Source organism: Thalassophryne amazonica, chromosome 12 (assembly GCF_902500255.1).
Source record: "Thalassophryne amazonica chromosome 12, fThaAma1.1, whole genome shotgun sequence".
Lineage (NCBI taxonomy): Eukaryota > Metazoa > Chordata > Actinopteri > Batrachoidiformes > Batrachoididae > Thalassophryne > Thalassophryne amazonica.
In genome coordinates, this window is record NC_047114.1 from 17,398,228 (window position 1) to 17,417,269 (window position 19,042).

The 19,042-nt window shown below is 41.4% G+C and overlaps 1 protein-coding gene across 1 annotated transcript in view; it reads right to left on the bottom strand.

The window, feature by feature from the left end:
- Positions 1-19,042, bottom strand: part of LOC117521754 (cadherin-6-like) — a 244,593-nt gene that overhangs the window by 146,844 nt on the left and 78,707 nt on the right. The window contains exon 4 of the mRNA XM_034183098.1: positions 13,802-13,975. Coding sequence (XP_034038989.1) covers positions 13,802-13,975 — 174 coding nt within the window. The remainder of the gene's footprint in view (positions 1-13,801; positions 13,976-19,042) is intronic.

Here is a 19,042-nt window from a genome sequence, read left to right on the forward strand (position 1 = left end):
ATCTGACGAATGGGTGTGTGGAAAAAGCAGTGAGTGTTGTTATCAGGAGGCAGGGTGGGCTGTGTGATCATGTCAATCAAACTGGGATGTGGGGTGCATCACCCACCAACAACAAGCTGATGCAAATCAACGAAACATGGAGGAAACAACGACCCACACTAAGGCAAAGAAAAGGAAATGCAGCTACAGCAAGAGTCTGAGAAAGATTTTTTTGAAGTTTGCTGGAGTAATTTTTCCATTTCAGATGGAGGTGAATATGACATGAAACGACACAGACAATGTGAGACTCACAAAAAACATGTTGCTCAGAAGGAGGCTTCCCAGTGGACACATTCCTGCTAAAACCCAAACAAGATTCAAACACAGATAAGGTAACAGGAGCTGAACTAACTAGCATTTACCACACTGTTAAACAGTCCCTACATACAGGTCAGAGGACTGTGGTAATAAGATAACAACAGCCATGTTTCCAGACTCTGAGACTGCAAAAAAAAAAGTCATGTGGTCATACAAAGGCAGCATCCATAGTTACAGATGTGCTTGCACCTGCCTCTGTGGAGAGATGTTTGAGAGAATTAAAAACGGCAGTGGTTCAACACCTCCCGAGTGACAAAAAACTCCACACACCATTTTTTCAGTGGCTTCAGGTGCAATCTGAACTCCTAACCATAACACAGTCTTGCTTAAAAACACAGACACCAAATCTGACTGCTGTTGCATTCTTTCTCTTCAGCATCCCCATAACCAGTGCTTCTATGGAGAGAGTGTTTTCCCTCATGACTGCAGCATGGAATGACCAGAGAAACTGTGCAACCTTATCAAGAGTGAAATTCAAGTCAAGACCAACTTCATCTCCAGCCAGGTGCTCTCCCTGGTGCTGAACCTGCACTGCCTGAGTGGGCCCAGTGTCGCCGACCGAACGGTCACCTCTAAAAATTGGTCCTTCACTGCACATGTCTGAGGCTGACTCTGAGACTGACTTGCTACATCCAAAGTGATCAAAGGGCACAGTGTGATTATTAACCAGCAGATGACAAAGTAAAACCTCTTAAATCATTCTAAAGTAAGTTTTAAGCAGAAACAAGGCGATAATCGGTGAATTGCTACCGATGCTCCAAAATGATGTAGGTGCAGCAGCACATCAGACTCAGACGTGCTGCTGTGCCGCTCTGATCGAAATGATTGTTGTGGAAGAGCTTCAGACATCTGTCACTGAGCTAGATGATGACTGGAGTGCAGTTTTAAGCAGAAACAAGGTGATAATCGGTGAATCGTTGCTGATGGTCTGAAATGACGCGTGTGCAGTGAAGGCAGGATGGATTGATTTTTGGGTGGGACCATTCGGTCGGTGACACCGACCTGCCTGTGTGGGCCCGGCCTGCCTGCAGGTGTTGCTGGGATGGAGAAAACTGAAAGACTTGTGATGGACAAAAAAAAAAAAAAAATCAGCCAGGTGCTGTCCTTGGTGCTGAAAGAGTGGGCCACTCAAATATTAGAACTACACAAGATGATTTTGTTCAAGACTGTTCAATTAATGTACAAAGTGAAAAACAAACAAGTGCCCTTTCGATTTCAAGAATTTTTTACTGAGAAAGAGGGAAAATATAATTTATGGGACTTGTATCATTTTAAAATTGCTGGCAGTCGGATGACCAGGAAAGGTTTCTGTGGCTGTCCAAATATCAATCAGTTTTAAAAGCAGTACAAAGGCATGATGTTTTCAAGATATGTATCTGCTGAATGAAGAAGGATAGGTTTTGTGTGTTGCCAACTGTAAACGTAAATTTGTAAATGTAACTTTGTAAATGTAACTTTGTTCGGTGTCATTCGAATTGTGTCCTTTAAGCTGAAGAGTTTGAAGTGGTTGAAAATGGGAGTGGGAATAGATTTTTTTTTTTTTTTTTACTTTCCCCCACTCCTTTCGGACTACATCATTTTATTTTTGGTTAAAGGGGTAGGCGTTAATAAGCTTTGTGTACCTTTTCAGTCACACGGATGCACTGTTAATTTGTTTTCTTTCTTTGTTGTAAGTTTTGTTGTTGTTGTTTTGGACTGTGTGTGCTGAATTAATTCATTCATAAATTCATAAAGAGCATTGTTTGTGCTCCTATGGCACACAAAACTGAAAAAACAAACAAAAAAAAAGCCTATTATTTTTTTAAAATTTATTATAACTTTATGTACCTCCTGACCAGTTTTGATTTGTATTTCTGGTTTTATTTATTGTTTTAAGTGGTGCCTAATTTTATACCCAGTGGTACCTTTGCTACCTCTAGGTGGCATTTTCAGTAAATACAGATAATTTTCAAATGCACTTCTTTTGTGTACTTAATGTTATTCTGAGCTGAGCGCTTTTGTATGTGGTTCGGTATCGTGTTCTGGTCGAACACACACTTTAATGTTGTGGTGTTTGGAGTTGTGCTGTGGCTGTGTTGTTACTATCTGTTGCTGGAGAAAATACAGCCAAGCAAAACCTTTTTAACCCTTTGGGGCCGATGCCGTCGTATACAATGGTTAAGACCAAGCTTTACTAAATTATAAATAACTTTTTAATGATATGAGATAGAAACTTACTTTTTTTTTTTAGCTGAAAAGTTAACTCCTCGGACTTTCAAGTCAGCCATCGGCTATCTTTGTACTCCTCATAGAAGCTGTGTGATGACGTGCACAATGTGAGTGCCCAATCGGAATTGGTTCACTGTCACATGGTTTTCCAAAATCCAATCATAGGGCAGCCAAAGAGCGTTTTCAGGAGTGATATGTTACTAGTTGGCCCATTTGAATAGCCCCCTGGGTGCTCCAATGAGTACATACTATTCCAATGCACCCTGCGCCATTACGCACAGCGAAAGTGAAAGCAGATGGAGAGCCTCTGATGACAATCTCACATGCTCAAACAAAGAGTGTGTAATTATCAGGATTGCTCCACTAGTTTGCATGTGAATGTTACTGGATAACTCTGTTGCTTTCTCGGTGTAAAGCACTGTTTACCATATCAATTGAGCGAGGGGGAGGGCCGCTCCTCAGACTGTAAGGAACCAAAGTGGGCCAAAGTGTGAATGAAAGCTGTTAGGAGCAGCACAAAACAGTCCAAAACACAGTAGAAGTTTGGGATGTAACCTTTGTGTAATAGCAGACAGAAACTGCTTTGAGATAAGACAAACAAAACGCATAGACCATTTTGTATATATTGTTCAAAATGTGCATTTGTGTTTATTGTTTGAACCTTTTTGTTGTACAGTCTTTCACACAAGACCTCAAATTACCTTCATAAAGTGTAAAAACAGTTGTTTATTATAGTTTGCTGTGTGGTTTGAATAAATGTGTGTAGAAAATTATTTTTCGCTTTATTTTTTCCATTCTTATTTCTGATTGTAAACCTGTATTACACTTATAAAACACAACAAAAACATATATATTCTGAAAGCACGGGCTGTCCTGAAAAAATGAGACATAAAACTTGATTGTGGGATGCAGGGAGAACTGTTAACAGCAATAATAAAACATTTATGCCAGGCGAGTGAACTGTCCAAAAAATGCGGCCGGACCCCAGAGGGTTAAAGCACTTGAAAGAACAACTGTAGCATTGCCTGTCTATTCTGTTTGATTGTACACAGTAAGGCGTTAATATGAGAGGAACTGTGACCGTGAAACAGAATGAATGCTTCATACTTACTATGTTTTCTTGTGAGGAACCTTGGGAAAGACACATTTAAATAAAATGAATTTAAGTTTTCATTTTCATAGTCTGTTATGTGCTTCTGAATCAAGCAGATGGTAAAGCATAGTAATGTTATAAACTGAGGGCAGAATTGAAATGTATTTTTGTTTGTTTGTTTTTAAGTTATTTTAGACTATCTCGATACATCAGTATCCCACATTGTCCCATGCACACGTAGTCTTTGTCCCACATCTGGTGAGTTGGGATCTGGTCACCCTCCTGCTATGAGACATGCATAAGCATATAAAGTATCATTGAAATATTCCTCATCCCTGTACTAGGTAATGAAACTGGTGGGAGGTGTTAGAGAGCCGGATGACTGAGGACAGATTATGACCTCAGGCTGCTGACTGACCAGTGCAGAGGGTGTTATCCATAATCATCAGAGGTTTCAGGTTCCGTCCATCTGCAACTGACTACACAGAGTCCATCTCCATGCCAGTTCCTGCAACAGACTTCCTTAACAGTCTTCCTCAACGAAGTATAGTATCTTTACTTCAGCTTTACTTTAGCTCATGATGACATAAATGAGAATGATGGTGACCACAGAGTGGTAGAACATTCACGTATTCAGTTTGCAGATTTGGCGGATATTAACTTCCACAGGAAGTCAACTGTGCTTCTGACAAAGCCGCTGTGTTCTGTTTGCAGTCCAAATGTACTGTAAGGCAAAAGGTACGTATGCACTCACTCTTTCACAGGCCTGTGGATGTGTGGCTATGACATGGCTTTCTTCTGAGATTATTTCTTGGTGGTTTTCTCTCCATCATTTCCCTTCCTTTCACAGTCACACTCATGCTCAGTCTTTCTCCTTAGGTTCATTCATTCACTCACTCAGCACATTAGTTCTGCCACGCTTTCCTTCCTTTGTCGTTCTTCTCGGTGCTCTCATTTTTTTTTAGCACTCCAGCCTATTCTGCACATTTTTTCCCCTTTATGCACCAGGCAGCCAGTTGGTGTTCCTTTTATTTCATTCTCATCTTGTGCACACACAAACGTCCTCCTCCCAGTCTCTCCTCTGCCCCTTTGTCCTCACAGTTACTGGTTGATCAAGGTAGTAATTAGTTCTCACCTGTTCTGGTGTGCAGACAGCCAAGTGGTCTCTCTTTGCTGTCAGCTGTGGGTTGCTAATAGTTTGTGCACATTCATTATTTTATTCCCCTTCTCCTCATTGCTGCACACCTCACCCTGCCCCTGTCATTCATTGCTTTGGACAGCCAGGTAGTCTTCTTTTCGTTTCCCTCCAGCTCGTCTTAGTATTGGCAGACGTTATGGGTGTCAATGCACGCTCCCAGTGTAGTTCCATCTTCCCCTCCATGCACCTTCCCTGCACCGTGATGGCCGTGTCCGTGATAGCAATCCAGCCTTCCATATTGTTGTTTTTGATGACAATGCCGAGCAACTTGTCATTCTGAATTTCCTGTGTTGGTGCCTTTTAAAAAGACACAGTGTTCCCTCACTCCTTGATGAAACGTCATCTTTGGTCCCATGTTTTGTGGCACCTTGTGAGTACACTGTGTACATCTGTATGGTTCTTCTTCCTCATTATTTAGGCCAGTTACTGTGTGACTGCATGCTGCTTTCACCTGAGTGAGTAACTGACAGCTGGGAAATCTGCCTCATTAGGACTTGGTGTTTGTTACTAGTTAGTTCAGCCAAAGCTAAAGGAACAACCAGCTCCTTTGTGCCTGTTTTTGACTGAGATCTAACCTTGTCAATTTCTGTCCTTCATACATCTACCTTATGTTGTTTGATTGAAATTAAGCTGATTGTTTTTGTTCCTCATCTGCATTCTTATGCAGTGATTCCTGAGCTGAGTTTAAGCTGATCATTTTGTTCCTCATTAGCTTTGTTTTTGTTCCTCATCTGCATTCTTATGCAGTGATTCCTGAGCTGAGTTTAAGCTGATCATTTTGTTCCTCATTAGCTTTATTACTCAGTGATTTTTGGACTGAGACTGATGATCATGAAGGCTAGTGGATCATCTCAGTTAATATTTACTAACCTTTTTGTGGCCTGTTCTAATGCTGTGGAACCCTGCATTTTGGTCACATAAGAGGAACCGCCTTGAATACCGCATAACGGCTCTCACAAGAAGATACTGTGTAATAAAATAAAGACTTGAACCCTCTGGGGTCTGCGCCGTTGTTTTATTAAATGATACGCCGTTTTTTTAATCACATTAAATAGAAACGTACACTCAGACTTTTGGTTCAGCTGTCCACTATGCTTGTAGTCCTAATAGAAGCTGTGTGATAATGTGCGCAATGTAAGTGTCCAATCGGAATTGGTTCACTGTTACATGGTTTTCCAATATCCATTCGTAGGGCAGAGCAGTCTCACATGGTAGGCCAAAGATTGTTAGGAGTGTGTTACTCTATGGCATGTGAATGCTGTTTGAATAGCTCTCTGGCTGCTGGCTCCATGCGTAAAAGCGCAGCGCTGTGCATATGAATCGAAGTGATCAACATAAGAGGGCCTCATACAACCTCACGTGGTGGACCAAAGAATGTCACTGGAACAAATGATTCACTACTTGGTCAGTGAATATTGTTGAATAAGCCTCTCTCGTTCTCACTCGTAAAGTCATGTTGAAATGGGGCGGGGTGTTAACAGGGCCTCAAACTGTGAAGTTAGGTTGTTTACAGTGCAGGAACACACTCCAAGAGGGAGTTAACTCCATGGAAGTAAAAAGTTTGTGTTGTAAGCCTCTGTGTAATGGCAGACAGAAATTACTTTGAGATGTGGCATAAAGACAAACAAAACACATAGATCATTTTGTATATATTGTTCAAAATGTACATTTGTGTTTATTGGTAGAACCTTTATTTTGTACATTCTTTTGTACAATATCCCAAACTACCTTCATAAAGTATCAAAATAGTTGTTTATTATAGTTTGCTGTGTGTTTTGAAATATGTGTGTGAAAATTAATTTCCGCTTTATTTTTTCATTTCTTATTTCTGATTGTAAGCCTTTATTACACTTATAAAACACCACTATAGCATATATATTCTGTATAGGTTGTACTGAAAAAAAGAGACATACCACTTTATTGTGGGACGCAGGGTGAGCTTTTAACAGCAATGATAAAACATTTATGCCAGGCGAGTGAACTGTCCAAAAAATGCCCTCGGACCCCAGAGGGTTAATTCTGAACATGTCTGCATTGCAAAGGGGTCATCCATGCCTGGTTCCTGACAGAGTCCATCAGTGGAGACCGTTTGGAGTGGTGGTGGTGGTGGTGGGGGGGGGGGGGGGGCATGTTTGCATAGGTTCCCTCGGGGTGCTCCGGCTTTCTCCACTTCAAAATACATGCAGGTTTGGTGAATCTGTTACTCTAAATTGACAGTAGTTGTGAGTGAGAGTGTGATTGTGTTTGTCTGTCTATATGTATCCCTGCGGTGGACTGGCAACCTGAACAAGGTCTACCCCACCTCCCGCCCAGTGACTGCTGATATAAGTTCCACCGCCCCTGAGACGTTTAATTACAATAAGTGAGTACAGGAAATGAATGAATGAGTGATAAACTCCTCCAACACACCTTTATATTACTCCTTCTATACACTTTGTTAATGGCATTGTCATCTGAGAACTTCTGTGTTTGCTCCAACACTGAGGTATGCCTGAAGCTACAGGAGTAAAATATGAACAAAATGGGGGAACATACACAGCAAAAAGAAATCCACCATCTCTGTAGTCTTGAAGATATTCACCACAAGATGGTTTAATTTGCATGGTGGCTTAGTGATTAGCACTGTTGCCTCACAGCAAGAAGTCACTTGGGAGGAGCTCGGAGTCGAGCCGCTGCTCCTCCATGTCGAAAGGAGCCAGCTGAGGTGGCTCGGGCATCTTTTCCGGATGCCCCCTGGACGCCTCGCTGGAGAGGTGTTCTTGGCACATCCCATTGGGAGGAGGCCCCGGGGAAGACCCAGGACACGCTGGAGGGACTACGTCTCTCAGCTGGCTTGGGAACGCCCCGGGGTTCCATCGGAGGAGCTGGGGGAGGTGTGTGTGGATTGGGAGGTCTGGGCGGCTTTGCTTGAGCTGCTGCCCTCGTGACCCGTCTCCGGATAAAGCGGAAGAAAATGGATACCATGGATACATGGATGGATGGGGGAACATACAGTCCCTGTAGCACTCTTGTACCACGCACAGCTTACTTTAGGACTCACAGTCTCCCAGATTAACACATTGTCATCTCCTGGTGAAAATTAGTATGTGATCCTGTTCACAAAAGACACACCTAGCCACATCTCCAACACAAAATAAATGTGATGGAGTATGTAAGTAAAGGTATCATCAACTCCAACATGTTAGATAACATCTGTGGTAATTCTTTATTTTATGTTAGCTATCAACTATTTGTGTTATTTGTTTGGACGTTCTGAGAAATATAAGTTAAGTTTTACTTCATCATGTGTCCAAATCTCAGACACAGGGAGATCTCCCTCTGCTGGTGAGAGCCAGTAACATTAGAAATGTGAGACTAAACCACACCCATGTTAACACCCACAAGGTGTTACGATGGAATTCAAATGATTGAGGGATGGTGGACAAGCGGTTAGTGTGTTTGGTTTTTGTGTGGAAGGTTCCCATTTCAAACCCCACCCCTGCCACATTTCTCCATATAATGTGGAGTTGTGTCAGGAAGGATTACCCGGTGTAAAAGTTGTGCCAAATCAACATGCAGATCCACTGTGGCTCTGCTGTGGTGACCCCGAGTGAAAACAAAACTTATTATGTGTTCTTATTCAGTCCACATTTTGTGTTGTGTAAAGCACCTTCAGGCAATCTCATCGCCAGTTTGCACTATGGAATTTATAAAATTTGAAATTTGAATTTTAAAAAAAGGACTGAGGCTGGTACAAACAACAAGGCTTTGCACTTACACTAGGTTACACCAGTGATTCTCAACCGGGGTGCCGCGGCACCCTAGGGTGCCGTGATCGATCGTCAGGGGTGCCGTGGGTATTTTTCATATTCGCGATTACGTGAATTATTTATTTTATCCACAAAGCATAAAACGACTCAGAATCTGACGTCAAACGTGCTGCAGCCTCGCTCTCGTCTTAAGGCGGGACAATAACAAGGAGGCTGACTGCCGATTAAAACAGTGCCGTCTCCTTCAAAAGCCGTCTAAATGCGGAGCTGTCGGTGTTGTGTGTCTGTGGCCTGTGTGTGCCTGCCCGCGCGTGGAGTTAACAGGATGCAGACTGCGAGGGAGGGGGTGGGTGAGGGAGATTCCTGAATGCAGGCGCGACACGTTCAGTGCGCAGCGAGCGCGGAGCAGAGAGAGGATTTTAACCCGAGTGAACGTTAACAAAACAGAAACATGAAGCTGCCGTTACTTCTCTCTGAACTTTCTCTAAAGGTATGATTCTGCCGTTACCGTCCTGTTCACACCATGTGCGTGTCATATGCTGAATTTATGAGATCATGAGATGAAATAAACGGTCAAATATCTTTAAAAACATATTTAAAAAATGAGAATATATGAATGAACTGAGCCACAAAAGAAAACAATGTTCAGACGCACAGATCACAAAAAGCAGGTGAGAACTCTGAACTTTAACAGCTGTTATTTTCCAAAGGTATTTATTTGTTCAATATGGGCTTAATGCAGTGTTTAAGCACAAAACGTGACTGATGAAGAGAAACAATTTCAGAAATGCAACAGAAACAACCACAATTCAGAAAAAGTTGGGACTGTATGTAAAATGAAGATAAAAATAAAAATGTTGCACCATTCCCAGTTTCTCCACTCACAGAAGCCAAACGTTCTTCCAGAGTTGTGTAATTATACTACAATAGTAGAATATAAAGAAGGGGAAAAAAAGAAAAAAAAAATAGACAATATATTCGTCAATCGCAATTATATGTCTGACAATTAATCGTCTCCAGAAATTCCTAATCATGACAGCCCTACTTGAGATCAGAGCGCAAAATGCTTGAGGATTTTCAAAATGTGGTGTTTTCTGTATCGATTTTCTATTAATAATAATAATAATAATGATATTTGGGTTTTGCGCAAAACCAGAGGTAATAGCATTATAATATTATTTTGGTTGGTGGTGTGCCGCAGGATTTTGTAAATATAAAAAGGGTGCCGCGGCTCAAAAAAGGTTGAAAATCACTGGGTTACACTATTTATGTTGCATTTACGTGTTGGCTGTTAGTGCCAGGCGGTAAACCCGGGATTGCTTTATCTTTAATGAACAGCAAGCATTGGATTATTTAAGTGTGTCACATGGTTTTAATCAGGTAAACATGAATAATTTGTGTGATATTACTGAGAGGAATTAGTACTCTATGACCTACAACCTATAACCTGAAAAAACCTTGTTTTTATTTTGTCATCAGAACCAGGACTCCTCTTTTAATATTATACTGTGACAAATGCTAAAACTTTGTTTTATCTGTCAATGAAGTAAATTATTGCCGTTAGCATTTTAAAATTACTGAGTCTTACACATACAGCCTGCTGCTGCAAAAGACAGGAATTCTGCTATGATGACTACAAACCCAATTCCAATAAAGTTGGGATGTTGTGTGAACTTTAACAAAAAACGGAGTGGCTATACGCCCAACCATTGGGTCAATAACGTAAATTCGCGAACATATACGCCCAACTGCAACTGACCAATGAGTGTGCTTGTAAGCTCACTTCCGTCACTTCCGGTTTCAACGCGGGAGGAAAAAAGACGGATATTTTCTCACCGGCTGCGAGAGGGTTCGCACCCCGCGAAGGGGCTGTGATCCAAAAAAACACCATCTTACAGCCAACAAGCAGCATTTTGTCCAAAAACTGTTTTGTCGTCGTTAACAGGCTTCCTTTCAAAATGCTTATGAAGTTTGTCTGTTTTGATCCATTGCGGTGTTTTCACAGTAATTAAAGACGGCGCCATTAAATGTGTCAAACATACGCCACAATAGTGCCTTAAAAAGTGGTGTAAAAAACGTAGTTTAGATGCACAAAATGTGTCAAATACACGATCACGGTTGGGCGAATAAGGTAAGACATTATATTTATCTGCCCAACGGTTGTGCATGTAACATTCATTGTATGACTTATCTGCCCAACGGTTGGGCAAATAAGATAAGACATTATATTTATCTGCCCAACGGTTGTGCATGTAATGTTCAATGTATGACTTATCTGCCCAAAGGTTGGGCAAATAAGGTAAGACATTATATTTATCTGCCCAACGGTTGGGCATGTAATGTTCAATGTATGATTTATCTGCCCAAAGGTTGGGTGTATAGCTTTTGCAAACAAAAAAACAGAATACAATGATTTGCAAATCCTCTTCAACATGTATTGTTTTTGTGCAAATATTTACTCTTTTTGAAATGGATGCTTGCAACATGTTTCAAAAAAGCTGGGACAGTGGTATGTTTACCACTGTGTTACATCACCTTTCCTTCTAACAACACTCAGTAAGCATTTGGAAACTGATGACACTAATTATGAGTGTCAAGATTCGGTATAAAAAGAGCATCCCCAAAAGTCTCACAAGCAAAGATGGGGTGAGGATCACCACTTTATGAACAACTGTGTGCAAAAATAGTCCAACAGTTTAAGAATGTTTCTCAACATTCAATTGCAAAGAATTTAGGGATTCCATCATCTACAGTCCATAATATAATCAGAAGATTCAGAGAATCTGGAGAACTTTCTACATGTAAGCGGCAAGGCCGAAAACCAACATTGATCCCTCAGGCTGCACTGCATTAAAAACTGTCATCATTGTGTAATGGATCTTACTGCGTGGGATCAGAAACCTGTCCGAAAACCATTGTCAGTTAATACAGTTCGTCGCTACATGTACAAGTGCAAGTTAAAACTCTACCATGCAAAGTGAAAGCCATACATCAACAACATCCAGAAACACCACCGCCTTCCCTTGGCCTGAGCTCATTTGAAATGGACAGATGCAAAGTGGAAAAGTGTGCTGTGGTCTGATGAGTCCACATTTCAAATTGTTTTTGGAAATCATAGCCCGTGTCCTCCGGTCAAAAGAGGAAAAAGACCATCCAGATTGTTACCAGCGCAAAGTTCAAAAGCCAGCATCTGTGATGGTATGGGGGTGTGTAGTGCCCATGGCATGGGCATCTTACACATCTGTGATGGCACCATCAATCCTGAAAGGTACATCCAGGTTTTGGAGCAACAAATGCTGCCATCCAAGCAACGTCCTTTTCAGGGACGTCCCTGCTTATTTCAGCAAGACAATGCCAAGCCACATTCTGCACGTGTTACAACAACATGTCTTTGTAGTAAAAGAGTGCAGGTACTAGACTGGCCTGCCTGCAGTCCAGACCTGTTGCCCATTGAAAACGTGTGGCACATTATGAAGTGCAAAATATGACATCGGAAACCCCAGACTGTTGAACAACTGAAGTCATACATTAAGCAAGAATGGGAAAGAATTCCATCTACAAAGCTTCAACAATTAGTGTCCTCAGTTCCCAAATGCTTATTGAGTGTTGTTAGAAGGAAAGGTGATGTAGAAAAGTGGTAAACATACCACTGTCCCAGCTTTTTTGAAACGTGTTGCAGGCATCCATTTCAAAATGAGCAAATATTTGCACAAAAACAATAAAGTTTATCAGTGTGAACATTACATATCTTGTTTTTGTGGTATATTCAAATTAATATAGGTTGAAGAGGATTTGCAAATCATTGCATTCTGTTTTTATTTACACTCAAAAATATAAATGCAACACTTTTGGTTTTGCTCCCATTTTGTATGAGATGAACTCAAAGATCTAAAACTTTTTCCACATACACAATGGGCCTCATGTATCAATGTTGCGCACTTGTGGCGTAAATTTACGGCGTAAACTTGAAATACACCAAAGTCGCCGTGACATGTATCAAGCAGTGCACACCTGCCCATTTCTGGAGTACGCCTGACGTGATCTTGATAAATGCGGCAGGTGGAAACAATCGTAATTATAATAAACACGCCCATAAATATTCAGACTCTGCACCCTCATTTTATGACATGGAAGCCGGAAAGACGGCAATGAAAAAGAACTCCACCAATCACGACGCGTGCCAATAGAGCGTTGAAAGCAGCCGTCGTATCAATTGTGTTGTAGTATAATCAAAAAAGTGTTACAGTGGTCCCTCATTAATCGCTGGAGTTACGTTCTAAAAAATAGCCCGTAATACGCCAAACTGCGACGTAGTCAGCGTTATTTTTTACAATTATTATAGACGTTTCAAAGCTGTAAAACCCCTCACTACACAGTTTATACACTTTCTCAATCAGGCATGAACATTTTCTCACTTTTCTCTCGTGTGTAAACACTCTCAAAGTTCAAACCTTAGTAGGAAAATAATACCAAACTGTTTTCAGGCCCAAACATTTGTTTGAGAAATAAAAATAGAACTTTTTCCTATAAATAATTATAATGGCATTTAGAACTAACGAATTAATTTTAATGATCAACGAACGAGGTCGGACACATAAGAAATTATTAATAGTGAATAACCAGTATTTCACAGATCGGGCCTCTGCGTCCTGACGCTGCGCCTTTTCCCACTCACACCTGGCTGCAGGTGTCTGTTTCCGAGTGAGAAACACAGTTCTGAGTAGTTGTTGGTGCTCTTTTCTCTTCTGAGCAACAAGATTCTTATAAACAGATACGCAGAACACAGAACACTGTAAAAAAAAAGGCATGCAAAATTGGACTAAATACTCCGCGAGACTCCGAGGCCACGACAGGTGAACGGCGTTATAGCGAGGGGCCACTGTATTCTCTTTTCACATGTTGGTTGACCCGCTCATCACTGAAAACCAGCCTCTCTCTTTTATACAAAGCATAGACATCATACATTCCATTCAATAATCTGAATGATCGGGTCAGCTGACTGACAATATTTGAGGATGTGCAAGTCACCTCTTTATGCTCAAATCATTTTAACATCAGTCACACCCTGACAAGCTCATGCTGTAAGTAACTAAATCACAAAGGTGTAGGTAAGCACTCTTGGGTGCATGCTGTCATTGAGTTATGCAATGATTTGTTGTGAGCCTTTTGTCTTTATCGGATGACAAGCATTCTTACTCTGAGTGAAGTAGGGTGGGTTGTCATTGACGTCCGTGAGGGTGATGTTAACCACAGTAGAACCAGTGAGACCTCCTCTCTGTCCTGCCATATCTTTGGCTTCAATCACCACCTGGTAGTGTTCTCGCTGCTCACGGTCCATGTCACCAGGACCTAAGGCTGTCCGGATCACGCCTGGAAAAAACAACAACAACAACAAAAAACAAAAACAAAAACAGGACATTGAAATGTGTGTTCTCATTGACCTGAGCCACAGCAACCACAGAGATGTGTCACCCATGTGGAAGCCATGCTAAAGAACACAAACACAAATCTTTTCTCCCCAAAACTGAATGTACAAGTGCCAAACAAAAGCATGATACTGACTGTGGTTGGTTGATGAGTTCACACTTAGAAGTGTACTGTAGCATTACATCAAACTCCATGCACATGGTGTTGAAAATAACAGAAGTGCCAAAATCTGCAGTTCCTCAAAAATGGCCACTTGAGGCTGGCTTCAAAAGTCAGTCACTCCTCATAGACCTCCTGTAAACTTGAATTGATTTCAGCTCAGCATTCAACACAATCATCCCCCAACAGCTGATCGTCAAAATAAACCGTCTGGGACTGAACACCTCACTGTGCAACTGGCTCACTCCTCTTCATCCTGCTGACCCCTGATTGCACACCACTGCATAATTCCAACCTCCTCATCAAGTTTGCAGATGACACAATCATGGTGGGTCTCATCAGCAACAACGATGAGACCAACTACAGGAATGAGATAAACCACCTGACCTCATAGTGTGAGCACAACAATCTCTCCCTAAATGTGGAGTTCCAATCCAATCCAATCCACTTTATTTATATAGCACATTTAAACAACAAAACAGTTTCCAAAGTGCTGCACAGAAAAATAATTATACAAACTATACAAGACAATAAACCAACTCAGATACTAATAAATAGACATAAAAACAATAAAACAATAAATAAATAAAACACTGGGCCAAAAGACAACAGAGGACCATACAACTCACGCAGAGCTAAAAGCCAGGGAAGAAAAGTGGGTCTTCAGACGAGACTTAAAACACTCCACTGTGGGGGCTGTTCGAACATGAAGAGGCAAAGCGTTCCAGAGTCTGGGCCCAGCTACAGAGAAGGCCCTGTTCCCCCTGGTCTTGAGTCTCGTCCTAGGCACCACAAGCTGGAGCTGGCCCTCAGACCTCAGAGCATGCTCTGGGGAGTAAATTTGGAGGAGGTCTACAATGTATTGTGGGGCCAGTCCGTTTAAGGCTTTAAAACCAAATAATAAAATTTTAAAATCAATTCTAAAATTAACAGGAAGCCAGTGCACAGACGCAAGAATGGGTGTAATATGTTCATGTTTTTTGCTCCCAGTTAAGAGGCATGCAGCAGCGTTCTGGACTAACTGCAATCTGTGAAGTGTATTTTGATTAATTCTGAAAAAGAATGAATTGCAGTAGTCCAGGCGTGAAGAAATAAAAGCATGCATGACGCGCTCCAAGTCTGAAAAGGATAAAATTGATTTAATTTTGGTTAAAAGACAAAGCTGATAAAAGCTGGATTTAACAACCGCATTGACCTGCCTATCCAGTTTAAAATCAGAGTCCATAATGATGCCAAGGTTGGTGGCTGTGGGCTTCATGTGTTGACTGAGAGGGCCCAGGTCTAATAGAGCTGTGGAACCGACACTGGGCCCAAACACAATCACCTCAGTTTTGTTCTCATTTAAGCTAAGAAAATTTTGAGCCAACCAAGCCTTGACGTCTTTCAGGCACACAAGCAAGCAGTCAGGGGGCTACTAGAGTTCTTCTTAATTGACAAGTAGATTTGAGTATCATCTGCATAAAAATGATAAGATATGCCATGTTTACTAAACACCTGACCTAAAGGGAGAAGGTACAGGGTAAAAAGAACAGGCTGAAGAATAGAACCCTGGGGGACTCCACAGTTCAGAGGAACAGAGGACGAGGTGGACTCCCCCAGCCTAACAGTAAATGAGTGGCCTGTAAGGTAAAGCCTCGGTCCCACCGAATAATGAAGGCTGAAGAAGGAGCCACGCACGGGTGTGGGGTGATTATTTGAAGAATGACCCACGTTTTCATCTTAACACGTATCCACTATGAAGGTGCCACTATGTGCCTCTCTGTACACCACATGTGCCGCGTAGCAGCCTCTAGTGAGCCACGACCGACCTGTCATTACAGCCTCGAATGGCTCGCATCAGCCACACTAAGCCAAGTAGTGCCATGATAGCGCCATGCTAACGCCATGTTGGCGCACGTTTAGGCATGAGTTTGGTCCAAACATCCAGCCCTCCCACACCTGGTCCCTTCAAAGTGTGGGTTTTCAATTCACAGATTCACAGCAGCATTTAAAGATGTCCCTTCTTTTTTTTTTAACGCAGTCCAAAAATAGACACTCCATCACAGTTCCGCAGTTGTGCACTGTGCGCCAGGCTGCAGTCCACCTGTAATGCACCAGACCAGCTAGAACCGAACCACAGGTTCCTGGAGAGCCGCCTCTGTGCTCCTCGCTGGCTCCGCGGCTCTCTGGCTTTTTTTTTTTTTTTTTTTGCGGCTTTAAACACACAAAACGCTATGTTTGTCAATTTATTTCTCCTTGAATTGCTGGCTGTCTGAGTGGTGTCCAAAAAATGAGGTGGGCTTCATAGATAATTGGCAAAGCTTCTGGGGAAAACCTGGTCTTGTTAGGAGAGACGGCATCCATCCCACTTTGGATGGAGCAGCTCTCATTTCTAGAAATCTGGCCAATTTTCTTAAATCCTCCAGAGTTGTAGTCTTACACACCTCTCTGCAGCTTCCCTCCCCCTGCCATCCCCTCATTACCCCATCCCCGTAGAGACAGTGCCTGCTCCCAGACCACCAACAACCAGTAAAAATCTATTTAAGCATAAAAATTCAAAAAGAAAAAATAATATAGCACCTTCAACTGCACCACAGACTAAAACAGTTAAATGTGGTCTATTAAACATTAGGTCTCTCTCTCCTAAGTCCCTGTTAGTAAATTATATAATAATGGATCAACATACTGATTTATTCTGCCTTACAGAAACCTGGTTACAGCAGGATGAATATGTTAGTTTAAATGAGTCAACACTCCCGAGTCACACTAACTGCCAGAATGCTCGTAGCACGGGCCGAGGCGGAGGATTAGCAGCAATCTTCCACTCCAGCTTATTAATTAATCAAAAACCCAGACAGAGCTTTAATTCATTTGAAAGCTTGTCTCTTAGTCTTGTCCATCCAAATTGTAAGTCCCAAAAACCAGTTTTATTTGTTGTTATCTATCCTCCTCCTGGTCGTTACTGTGAGTTTCTCTGTGAATTTTCAGACCTTTTGTCTGACTTAGTGCTTAGCTCAGATAAGATAATTATAGTGGGCGATTTTAACATCCACACAGATGCTGAGAATGACAGCCTCAACACTGCATTTAATCTATTGTTAGACTCGACTGGCCTTGCTCAAAATGTAAATGAGTCCACCCACCACTTTAATCATATCTTAGATCTTGTTCTGACTTATGGTATGGAAATTGAAGACTTAACAGTATTCCCTGAAAACCCCCTTCTGTCTGATCATTTCTTAATAACATTTACATTTACTCTGATGGACTAACCAGTAGTGGGGAATAAGTTTCATTACAGTAGAAGTCTTTCAGAAAGCGCTGTAACTAGGTTTAAGGATATGATTCCTTCTTTATGTTCTCCAATGCCATATACCAACACAGGGCAGAGTAGCTACCTAAACTCTGTGAGTGAGATATATTATCTTGTCAATAGTTTTATATCCTCATTGAGGACAACTTTGGATGCTGTAGCTCCTTTGAAAAAGAGAGCCTTAAATCAGAAGTGCCTGACTCCGTGGTATAACTCACAAACTCGCAGCTTAAAGCAGATAACCCATAAGTTGGAGAGGAAATGGCGTCTCACTAATTTAGAAGATCTTCACTTAGCCTGGAAAAAGAGTCTGTTGCTCTATAAAAAAGCCCTCCGTAAAGCTAGGACATCTTACTACTCATCACTAATTGAAGAAAGTAAGAACAACCCCAGGTTTCTTTTCAGCACTGTAGCCAGGCTGACAAAGAGTCAGAGCTCTATTGAGCCGAGTATTCCTTTAACTTTAACTAGTAATGACTTCATGACTTTCTTTGCTAATAAAATTTTAACTATTAGAGAAGAAATTACTCATAACCATCCCAAAGACATATCGTTCTCTTTGGCTACTTTCAGTGATGCCGGTATTTGGTTAGACTCTTTCTCTCCAATTGTTCTGTCTGAGTTATTTTCATTAGTTACTTCCTCCAAACCATCAACATGTCTATTAGACCCCATTCCTACCACAGGCTTTTAAGGTGGCAGTAATTAAACCATTACTTAAAAAGCCATCACTTGACCCAGCTATCTTAGCTAATTATAGGCCAATCTCCAGCCTTCCTTTTCTCTCAAAAATTCTTGAAAGGGTAGTTGTAAAACAGCTAACTGATCATCTGCAAAGGAATGGTCTATTTGAAGAGTTTCAGTCAGGGTTTAGAATTCATCATAGTACAGAAACAGCATTAGTGAAGGTTACAAATGATCTTCTTATGGCCTCAGACAGTGGACTCATCTCTGTGCTTGTTCTGTTAGACCTCAGTGCTGCTTTTGATACTGTTGACCATAAAATTTTATTACAGAGATTAGATCATGCCATAGGTATTAAAGGCACTGCACTGCGGTGGTTTGAATCATATTTATCTAATAGATTACAATTTGTTCATGTAAATGGGGAATCTTCTTCACAGACTAAGGTTAATTATGGAGTTCCACAAGGTTCTGTGCTAGGACCAATTTTATTCACTTTATATATGCTTTCCTTAGGCAGTATTATTAGACAGCATTGCTTAAATTTTCATTTTTACACAGATGATACTCAGCTTTATCTATCCATGAAGCCAGAGGACACACACCAATTAGCTAAACTGCAGGATTGTCTTACAGACATAAAGACATGGATGACCTCTAATTTCCTGCTTTTAAACTCAGATAAAACTGAAGTTATTGTACTTGGCCCCACAAATCTTAGAAACATGGTGTCTAGCCAGATGCTTACTCTGGATGGCATTACCCTGACCTCTAGTAATACTGTGAGAAATCTTGGAGTCATTTTTGATCAGGATATGTCATTCAATGCGCATATTAAACAAATATGTAGGACTGCTTTTTTGCATTTGCGCAAT